The sequence below is a fragment of the Malurus melanocephalus genome, unplaced genomic scaffold, assembly GCF_030028575.1.
Source record: "Malurus melanocephalus ecotype Western Australia unplaced genomic scaffold, MMel_1.1 scaffold_803, whole genome shotgun sequence".
In the NCBI taxonomy this organism is placed as follows: domain Eukaryota; kingdom Metazoa; phylum Chordata; class Aves; order Passeriformes; family Maluridae; genus Malurus; species Malurus melanocephalus.
Genome location: NW_026624035.1, coordinates 95,146 through 106,541, shown reverse-complemented (window position 1 = coordinate 106,541; position 11,396 = coordinate 95,146). Strand labels below are relative to the sequence as shown.

Genomic DNA, 11,396 nt, shown 5'->3' with positions numbered 1-11,396 from the left:
GCACCTTCCTTCAGACACCGCAAACCTGCTCTGGGCTCTCCCCACAACCTCCTCCAGCATTCCCAGCCTGTCTCCATAGGGAATGGGCTCCAATTCCCACATCAGCTCTGTTTAAACTCTGCACTTGCTCCAAAAAAGCCCCCTCAGCCCCCTTTGCCTCTGGCACAATTGGATCTCTGACCACGTTAAAGGATATTCAGCCCTGGAATGTCACTCCTCACCTCATKTTGGGGACAAGCAGCAGAATTGATGGCACCCTGGGCACCGGGCGCTGTGACCTTGTTCARTCCACAGAATTCCTGTCAGATGCAGCCGGTGGTGAATCAGCAGCTGGGAAAGCAGCGCCTGGAGCCTTCTCCTCCTCATCCTCCTGCCCTAAACTGCTCCTTCCTTACCTGCTGGAAGCTCCTGCAGCTCTCCCTCCTGTCCCAAAGTTCRGTTATTTTCCTCATTCTCAGGATTTAAAGAGTCTGAAATACCAAAGTCTCCYCCTGCTCCTCCAGCATTTTCTCCCAACGAGAATCTCCTGCTCAAAGAAGAGCCCAAACATCATTGGTGCCACCTGGGAAGCTGCAGRCAGGCCCCAGGCTCCAGAAACACCTGGTTTCTCCCAATTTCATTCAATCAGCCTCAGCTGCTCAATTAAATGGGGCTGGACGAGCATTCTGATGGAAATCTCCCTTTCCCCAGCCATTACCTGAGGTGGACATGAGGAGCAGGCCGGCTCCAGAGCCTCTCATCCCCTTCCTGAGCAGCAATTCCACGGGGGAGAATTAGCAATGTGCAGCATGCGATAAGACATTATTACATAATGGGATTTATTCCCCTGGATTACCAATTATCCCTTTTATTTCTCTTATGTTTCAAGCTTCTACCCTGAATAGGAAATTTGTTAGTCATGACAAGAAGGGGCTTAGTCATAAAAGCCAAGCCTGTGGATGAATTAATCCCCCTTTTCCTCCTTTATCAGGAGCTCATTCCGGAGCCAGATAAGCACGACTCGATTTTTCACTTAGAGCAGGTATAATCTGCCATCGGCAAGAATGCACAGAGCCATCTTTTCTCAGCAGCTTTGACACAAACAATGTGACATTGTCRGGGTGCAGACAATGCTGGATTGTCACCCAGCCCTGTTTTCACCGCTTATTCCCGGGTTGGGTTAAGCAGCCCGGTAGGAATGTTGGTTTTCAGGAGGATTTGGGGGTGATCAGAACTGCCTTGGAGCTGGGTGGGGTGGACACTGAAGGGTGGGATGGACACTCAAATGTGGGATGGAGAAGGGTGGGATGGACAGTGAAGGGTGGGATGGACACTGAAGGGTGGGATGGACACTCAAATGTGGGATGGAGAAGGGTGGGATGGACACTCAAAAGTGGGATAGACACTGAAGGGTGGGATGGACACTGAAGGATAGGATGGACACTCAAAGGTCAGATGGACACTGAAGGATGGGATGGACACTGAAGGATGAAATGAGCACCTGAAGGGTGGGATGGGCATTGAAGGATGGGATGGAGAAGGGTGGGATGGACACTGAAGGGTGGGATGGACATTGAGAGGTGGGATGGGCAGTGAAGGATGGGATGGACACTCAAGGGTGGGATGGAGAAGGGTGGGATGGACACTGAAGGGTGAGATGGACACTGAAGGGTGGGATGGACAATCAAATGTGGGATGGACACTGAAAGGTGAGATGGACACTCAAAGGTAGGATGGACACTGAAGGGTGGGATGGACACTCAAAGGTGGGATGGACACTGAAAGGTGAGATGGACACTCAAAGGTGGGATGGACAGTGAAGGGTGGGATGGAGAAGGGTGTGACCGACAGTCTGGTGCTATGGGCAGCGTGGTGGGAAGCCGCTCCGCAGGAAACATTAAGACACACAAAAGCAGAGGTTAAATACCCAACTCCTGCCACCTTCATTCATTCTTTTCACTTCTCATCAAAAACTGTTGTTTTCCAGCTGTGCACTTCCTAGAATCCACTCAGAGTTATGTTTTTATGACCTTACTTACACCAGAACACATGAAAAGTTTCTTCCTACCAGTTCCACCAAGTAAAAGCAAGATGCCATCTCCTTTTCTCGCTTTCCCAGCTCTCCAGCCCTGCAGTTCAGCTCACCCTGGCAGATCAGATGTGGTTTGACAGCGAGTTGTGATTTTTCCTGCAGGAATTCTCCAGCAGAGCCAACCTCACCTCACTAAACATCCCAAGATGTCAGAGCTCTCCAAAAGGAGCAGCAAACCCTCTCCTCAAGGACTGGGATCATGAAGGAATTACAGGATCGAATTTCTCGGCAGAGGAACCTCCAGCACGGCCCAGGTGTGGAGGAAAACCCAGGAGCCGAACAACAGCAGGACACGGACGATCCCACAGAAATGAGGGAAAATTCCAGCACTGAACAACACATTTCCCATGCCCAGAGCCCTCTGCTCCTTTTCCTCGCCTCTGGCCCTTCATGAACGCGCTCTGGATTGGGAAGAGCCGCAGGAGAAAGGCAGCAAGGTTGAATTTCTGCTGCGCTGAACAATYCAGTGCGAGGAGCCGACAGCAGCACCAGCCAGGGCCGGGGGTTGGCAGCGGGGACAGCGGCTTTAATGCACATTCCATCGATCCCCGTGGMTCAGCTGCGGCCCCGGGCACGAAATTTGATCCGTTTGTGTCACCGGGGCCGAGCTGCGACAAAGGGGAGCTAAAGGATTTCTCCCAGGAGGGATGAGAAGGGTGGGGATCCCCACGACAAGAGGCAATTTCGAATGTCACCCGTGGTTAATGTCGCACAGCCACCGGAAGGCACTGAGAGCACCGGGAATGTTTGCAAAGGCACAGAATGAAAGCGTTCAGCAGGAATAAAAATAAATAAAAGGCAGGCTGGGCTGGAGAACAGGCAAAAATGAGCTGCAAAGTGCTGAGAAGGCAGCCGGGAGGAACTGAGGCTCAGAAATTATCTCATCTGCGTCCCCAGGGACCATCAAAGGCACGGAAACACATCCACAGCTCAGGAGGGACGGGGCTGCAGCARCGTTTGGCCAGGCAGGGGAAAAATCCACAGGAAAAAAAAAAAAATCCACAGAATCTGCACCGCTGACACTGTCGGGATGATCATCCCAGAATCAGCAGCTCCTTGGGTCAGGCAGGCAGGRATTTCTCTAGGATTTCTTCGAGATTTCTTTGAGATTTCTTTGGGATTTCTTTGGGATCAAGGCCGTGGGGGTTCCTCACACCTCCACRAAGTTTGGATGTGGAAATGAAGCGCTCCAAATCACCAAAGATAACTGGTGTTTTATTCTCCAAAGATACCCCATGAGGAAGTGTTGAAAAAAAACGGGTTTTGTTTTGCAAGACACTTCAGTATACGCTGACTTGAAAACAGATACGTTAAGTACACACATAAATCTCAGACCCCACATAAATTATTCACGTTATGCACAGTCATATATTTCATATTCACCCGCCTATAAAAAAATGGGTTTGCTCAAAATAAATATATCGATTTTCCCACTGGATAAAACAGCAAAATGTTTCAGTTCATTAGTGAGTACACRATATTTTTTCCAAGTTACCATCTTTACATTTGGGTTAATAAATCACCCAAATTAAAGGGTCGTAACATGGAAAAAAAAACCTGTTGTGTTTACACTACAGGGAGTTATAAAGCAAGAATGGACAGAAAAACACTAAAAAATACCCAATCCCAAAGCACAAAGGCTCCTCGGAAATGCAGAAAGAGTTAAGGACATCGCAGGCAGCTGATGCCATCTTCTGGTGTCACTTCCAGCCGCTGATTCCAACCCGCGCTGCCGACTCGAGCCGGATCAGCATCACCCGGAGCGGGGGACGCCGCTGTTTGGGGCATCCCTTTGTCGCCAGGGCGGGCTCAGTGTGGCACCGTTAATCGGGGAGGGGACACCGTTAATCGGGGAGGGGRCAYCGTTAATCGGGGAGGGGACACCGTTAATCGGGGAGKGGGCACCGCGGCGGCCCCGCGCAACGGAACACGCGGGTCCCGCGGAACTGGAGGTGTCACGGCACATGCGGGTTCCCGCGGAGTTTGGGAGTGTCACGGCACACACCGGTCCCCGCGGAGTTTGGCGGTGTCACGGTACACTCGGGTATCACGGCACACTCGAGTCCCGCGGATTTTGGTGGTGTCACGGAGCTGGCGGTGTCACGGCACACGCGGAACCCCGTGGAGTTTGGCGCTGTCACAGAGTTTGGCGGTGTCACAGAGTTTGGCGGTGTCACAGAGTTTGGCGGTGTCACGGCACACGCTGGTCCCGCGGAGTTTGGCGCTATCACGCGGGTGTCGCGGAATTTGGCGGTGTCACAGCACACGCGGAACCCCGCGGAGTTTGGCGGTGTCACGGAGTTTGGCGGTGTCACAGAGTTTGGCGGTGTCACGGCACACACGGGTGTCACGGATTTTGGCGCTGTCACGGAGTTTGGCGGTGTCACGGCACACTCGAGTCCCGCGGAGTTTGGCGGTGTCACAGAGTTTGGCGCGGCACACGCGGAACCCCGCGGAGTTTGGCGCTGTCACGGCACACATTAGAGTCCCGCAGAGTTTGGCGGTGTCACAGCACACTCGGGTGTCACGGCACACACCGCTCCCGCAGAGTTTGGCGGTGTCACAGCATGCTCGGGTGTCACTGCACACACCAGTCCCGCGGAGTTTGTCGCTGTCACAGCTCCGGGAAGCGCAGCAGGGACTCACCGCGGTCACTCGCCGCTCTTGAGCTCCATCAGGCGCTCCCCGCTGTCCCCAGGGCACCGTCAGGCGCGGCGCGCTGATTTTTGTGACATTTCCCGATTGAGAACATCTTGGCCGGCTATGATCGCGCGGGCAGGCAGGGGCTGTGTTCTCCCACCAGACACAAACATTCAGGCTGATTTAGCTGTTACAAATTCTGTTATCTGCTTCAGTGATTGCCCCCTCCTTCCTCAGCTCTGATCCTTCCACCTCATCCTCCGTGGGCAATTCCATTTGTGCTGGAGTTAAACGGGTCCCCTGGGCCTGAGTTAGGCTGGACTAAACAGATTTTGCTGCTCTCCGTCACAAAAACGATCCTGATTTTGGAATATTTGTAAGGCTGGGAGGGTGGGGAGGCCCTGGCACAGATTATCCACAAAAGCTGTGGCTGCCCTGGATCCCTGGAAGTTTCCAAGGCTGGAGCATCCTGTGACAGTGGGAGATGTCCCTGCCTGAGGCAGAGATGAGCTTTAAGGTCCTTTCCACCCCAAACCATTCCGGGATTCAGGGATCCCAAAAATGATTTGGGTTACTTCACTGTTACTCTCTGTTAGTTTTCATATTTTAGTCCTATTCAGCTACATTAGTTTCTTTAATTTTTATTTAAACTGGAGTTAGTGGGTGACAGTCCACACTGATTAAATGAGTYAAATTCATAGCAAAATTTAACTCACGTGTGCTCTTCATTAATTTTTTGAGATTCCAACATTAAAAACCATCCAAAGGACACAGAGATTGCATTTAGAGATCCAGCAGGTGACTGAGAAATGAGAAAATAATGGAGAAAACAGAGAATGGATCTTGAAATTCCCTTTTCCTCCTGAAAGGCACTTCAGAAGCCAATGCTCAGTTCAGCTCTCACATTAGGGAATGTCCTTTGGGCTCCTGGCACTGCAGCAGGGTGGCACAACCCAACCAGGGAGGGAACTCCACATTCCCTCACTTCAGGCACTGCTGCTCCTGCATTTCTGATGTTCCCCCCCATCATTAGCTGCATCAGCAGTAATTATCAGAAAAATTAATAAAAAGATGGTTGGATCAGCAATAATTATCTTTTTTCAGATGGAAACGCTTGGATCTTCACAGCTCACTCAGCTTRCACTGCCTGGCTCTGCTGCTGCTCAGGAAAAATCCCCTCTCCCTCATGAAGTTTACTTGCTTTAATTTCCAAAGGTTATTCCCCATCTTTCCAATTAAAAATTTGAATGTTACAAACTCTCAAAGTAGCAGAAACACTTTGAGCTTTGAAACTTTGAGTCCAGTCCAGAGAATCTGCTTTGATGGCAATCAAACACATACCAAAACTCCAATCAACCCATAAATAAATAGATCTTATCAGAGAAAGAACCATCATTTTCCAGTATCTGACATTTAGAATTCTGCACATGACATGAAGTGCAGTATAAATTGCTGGAGATAAACCAGGATTCCACAACTTTACCTGAATGACATTGCCAATACACAACAGAAATCCCTGTTTCAATCCTATTGCAGAGATGCACAAATAAGGGAATTCAAAATGAACAGCATATCCTCAACATTTTAACCAGCACAAACCCACCTCGGTCAGAGGCACTCCCAGCTGGGATCAGAACAAAGTATTTTAGGGCAATACTCCCTCCCTTTTTTTTTTTTTTTTTCTTCTTTTTAATGAAGATTTCCACAGCCTGCAGCATCACCACCACTCCCCTTTTCCTCCACAGAGATTCTGCAATTATTCCAGTTCTGCTTCACACAAGGTTTTATCACCACTAATCCTTTAAATGAAACCCATTCCACATCTGCCACTTACCAGCAGAGCCTTGGGACTTCATGGAATCCTCTGTACCTCACATTTTCCCAGAATCCATTAAAAGTTCGAAGCTCCAGCTAAAGGTTTTTTAAGTAATTAGATGAGGATTAGGCTACACGAAATCAGAGATACACAGCAATCTTTGAGACATCTTCTGGCCAATTTTCCCAGAAAATGATCCACTGAAAATGATCTTTGTAGTGAGAARAGTCCATGTAAGTGTAGAGCTTTCAATCTGCAGAGGAAAATTACTTCCCATTTTCATTAAACCTCCAAAGGGCTCTGGGGATGGGAGTAAAGCAAGGTTATTTCCATGTATSAAGGAGAATAATTTTTTTTTCATTTTCAGACTCAGATTTTCAACAATTCTTTCAAAAAAAATTATTTCTACTTAGGTCAGTCATTTCCTGAAATGAGTCCAGCTCTACAGAAAGCTTGGGAAGATCAGATAAAGAGGAATTTTTCAGGGAAGGGAGGGCAGCCACAGGTGCCCYCTTTGTGCTGTCACCACTCCTCACCTGAGCCAGGCAGTGCCGTGGGTTCCTCTATTCCCAACAGGAATAATCTGTTCTCACCTCTCCCTGCAGATATCACAGAATTAAAAAATTTAGCATCAGTTAAGCAAAACCAGGTAATTTTAGACATCTGAGTTTGGGGTGGGCTCGCAGGATTTAAAGCTCTGCAAGTGTTTTCAGCTGCCAGAAGTTTAAACTCACCCAATGTAAGACAAGGCAGGTTTGAACACCACTCAGATTTAAAATAGTTCTTTATCCAGAAAGCTAAAAAGGAAAATACACCGAMCACATGACACAGATCCTGACTTTCCTGCGAGGGTGGCTCTGGAATAAACATCCCCAGGTCCCTTCCAAGCTCAGTGATTGTGTGATTTGTGATACAGAAATATCCACATGTGGAGAACAGAACAGCAGAAATSATCCACCCCATTTCTTGGGCACAGCAAGACACTCTCATTCCATTTTCCCAGCTGTCAGGTTCCACCACCAGCCCATCCTGGACTGTAAACACAGGGACAATCCCATTATCCACAACATTCTGGAGATCAGGGAACCATCCCATCATCCACAACCTTCTGGAGATCAGGGAACCATCCCATCATCCACAACCTTCTGGAGATCAGGGAACCATCCCATCATCTCAACCTTCTGGAGATCAGGGCAAATTCTGGGATCAAAACCATCAGAGACCAGGGAATCACATCATCCACAACCTTCTGGAGATCAGAGAACCATCCCATCATCCACAGCCTTCTGGAGACCAAGGAACCATCCCATCATCCACAACTTCTGGAGATCAGGGCAAATTCTGGGATCAAAAACCTCAGAGACCAGGGAATCACATCATCCACAACCTTCGGGAGATCAGGGCACAGACTGGAATCAAAACACTCAAGAGACCAGGGAACCATCCCATCATCCAGAGTCCATGTAAGTGTAGAGTTTTCAATCTGCAGAAGAAAATTACTTCCTATTTTCATTAAGCCTCCAAAGGGTTTTGGAAACGGGAGTGAAGCAAGATTATTTCTATATATCAAGGAGAATATTCTCCAGAAGGAGAATACAACCTTCTGGAGATCAGGGCATAGACTGGGATCAAACATCAGAGACCAGGGAATCACATCATCCACAACCTTTTGGAGACCAGGGAACCATCCCATCATCTCAGCCTTCTGGAGATCAGTGCATAGACTGGAATCAAAACCCTCAGAGACCAGGGAATCATCCCATCATCCACAGCCTTCTGGAGATCAGTGCATGGATTGGGATCAGAGACCAGGGAATCACATCATGCACAACCTTTTGGAAATCAGGGAACCATCCCATCATCCACAATCTTCTGGAGATCAGAGCGTAGACTGGGATCAAACATCAGAGACCAGGGAATCACATCATCTCAACCTTCTGGAGACCAGGGAACCATCCCATCATCTCAACCTTCTGGACACCAGTGCCTGTGCTGGGATCAAACCCATGAGACACCCTGAACAGTTTCCAGGGCCTTGGCTGTCCCTCCAGGCACCCTGAAATAACCACATATTCACCATGGCCAGGTTTTGATATGTATTTTTATTTCCCTGCAGTTTTCACTTATCAAGAACAAGTAACAGGGAAAGTTGTCTGAACTAGTGCATAAACAAACATTCGGAAACACCACTACACGTATCTAATGTACAAGAACCGTATAAAAAAAGTCACTAAAACACTACACTACGAAGGTGTCCAACGCTTACAGTCAGACTTTTTCCAACCCGTTACTTGCCTTGTAGCCACAGGAAAACTCTCCAAAATTGAAAAGACAATCTTGCCACAACCCTCCCTCCCCACCCCGCCCCACCACCTGGGATGGCTCGATAGCTAGACATCCAATAATGAAATTATTGCAATGATATAGAATGCAATACATACCTGGTAAAATATCCTTTATGTGGTGTGGTACAGTTTGAAAGCCGGTTAAAATACGCAGTCTTCGGATAAAATGGCATCGAGGTGAAAATTTTCTTAGATCTGCACAATTGGACATGTGCAAGATGCATAATTTTCCTAGTCAGTTTTTTTTTTCTCTCTCTCTCTCCTGTGTAATTATTTTTTATAAACTGGTATTATAAATAGAAATATACATTCAAAATATATGGAAAAGTGAGTTACTACATTAAATTTGCATGTATCGATCCATCCCTTTCCCCTGCACAGTAATAGAAAATACTATTTTGCCTTGAACTTCATATTTGACAGTGAAATGCCACTAAAGTATTTACCAAAAAGTCCATCTAGTCAAATTGTGAAACAAAATGAACCAAGTGAAAACTTTACATTTCCTTTAGAAAAAAATTACAAGAATTTTGTTTCCTAGCTATGAATCTTTAACTTTTTTTTTTAGACACAAAGTTGCATTTATTTGTACAAGATACAAAATGTAAACATGGCAAAATAAATAGTTTAAACAAGTGATGCAGGATCCCATGTCATGCTCATGATCCCATTAAAGAATTATTTTTTAATCCATTCAGTTGCAAATTCAAGTGCAAAAGCATGATGATGAATATCTACTATTCAAGTAACAGAAATAATATTGATGATACAAATAAACTATTTTACAAGGTAGTGATTTTCCCAATTTTACAAAATTTACATTATATATCGACTTAATACACGATATAAGTGGAGTCCATGGGGTGTGTTTGTGTTCTCTGTGATCCACAGAGCGCTCGCTGTGGTTTGCATTGGGTGGAACAGAAGGGAGCACACCGTGAGCACAGCAGGGGACAGTGCTGGGGTTATGTCACCTCCATGGCCACTGTGGTCTCTGCGATGCCATTCAAGCCCAGGCGTTCTGGTTCATGGTTCTCTCTGCAAAGAAGGGACAGTGAATCATTTTTTTGTGTTTTCACACAGGGAGAAATCCTAACGTGCACGCTGCAAACATTATCTACATATAAATACTGGCATTTGACAACTGCTGTTAATCCACAGTGCAAAATTACAGCATTTMACTGCCAATTCCCAGCCCAAATTAYGGATAAAAGTACCAAAARCTTTCCTGAAGGARCAAAGTCAAGACATACCATRATAATTCAGTATCAGTTAYTCTGTTAATGAACAAAGTGCTGTTGTAATCCCCTCCTTCTGCTGTAGCAGTATTRCATGAAACTTAATTTTTTACTCATTTACTAATACCCTTTTACTTTTCCAATTCACAAACATGACTTTTTGAAAGATCTTTTTTCACATTTTTTAAAAAACAACTTTTTAAATTAAAATTTAAAATTTTAATTTAAAACTTAAGTTTTAAAATTTAAAATTTGAAACATTCTTTTTTTTAAAATCACGTAATCCAGCTGAGACTTCCAACAAAGCCCAAATATTTGCCATTTTCAGAAAACTTTGCCAACTGCAAAGCTCCTGCTGCTCCTATGAAACATCATTTAAGTATCCTGAGATAACAGGGCTGCTTTAGATGAGAATAAATATCTTAATTTTTGGACTTGATAATGAAAAAAGTCTTTTCCAGCCTAAAAAATTATGAATTATGATTTCATATGTAAGATGCAGGTTGTCACTTTTCTGGTCGGTGTTTTACATCAATATATAACACAAATATCAATTTATAAATATAAAAATGTATGTCCAGACTGAATCTTACAATATTGGTACATAACATTATGGAGAACATGAGCAGAGTGTGAGAATCCACATGAAGAGATTTTGAGAATCTACTTGAAATACAYGAGAAGGGAGAAATTAAATGGCAAAAATTCAGAGTAGAAGCTGACCAAAACCACWGGTGCCTAAATGCAGAGCACATTATTTGGGGGGTTAAACTGCAAAATGACATCTTGTGGTTTGCCATGGCCATGCTGAAGGTGCTGAGGGTGCTCCTGGGAGGCTGAAGGTGCTGAGAAGCCTCACAGAGTGGAAATAATTCCCTCTCGTGCAGAGTTGGGCATGACTATGGAGAGGACACAGCCTGAAGCTGCACCAGGGGAGAGTCAGGTGGGACACTGGAGGAATTCCTTCATGGAAAGGGTGTCAGACAGGAGGAATTCCTTCATGGAAAGATTTGTCAGACACAGGAGGAATTCCTTCATGAAAAGGGTGTTAAACAAAGGAGGCATTCCTTCATGGAAAGGGTGTTAAACACAGGAGGAATTCCTCCATGGAAAGGTGTCAGACAGTAGGAATTCCTTCATGGAAAGGGTGTCAGACACAGAAAGAATTCCTTTATGGAAAGGGTGCTAGAAACAGGAGGAATTCCTTCATGGAAAGGGGTGTCAGACATCAGAGGAATTCCCTCACAGAAAGGGTTGTCAGACACAGGAGGAATTCCTTCATGGAA

At 46.1% G+C, this 11,396-nt stretch overlaps 2 protein-coding genes across 3 annotated transcripts in view; both read right to left on the bottom strand.

The window, feature by feature from the left end:
* The window catches only part of LOC130584965 (kinesin heavy chain-like), a 58,344-nt gene extending 52,406 nt beyond the window's left edge, over positions 1–5,938 (bottom strand). Inside the window, exons 1-2 of the mRNA XM_057385260.1 lie at positions 5,909–5,938; positions 4,077–4,536 (exon numbers count right to left, since the gene is read on the bottom strand). Coding sequence (XP_057241243.1) covers positions 4,077–4,536; positions 5,909–5,938 — 490 coding nt within the window. The remainder of the gene's footprint in view (positions 1–4,076; positions 4,537–5,908) is intronic.
* A 2,672-nt stretch (positions 5,939–8,610) lies between these two features.
* Positions 8,611–11,396, bottom strand: part of EPC2 (enhancer of polycomb homolog 2) — a 38,677-nt gene continuing 35,891 nt past the window's right edge. For both annotated transcript variants that reach the window (XM_057385262.1, XM_057385263.1), the window contains exon 14: positions 8,611–9,910. In XM_057385262.1, the coding sequence (XP_057241245.1) occupies positions 9,838–9,910 (73 nt within the window). In that variant the 3' untranslated portion in view covers positions 8,611–9,837. The remainder of the gene's footprint in view (positions 9,911–11,396) is intronic.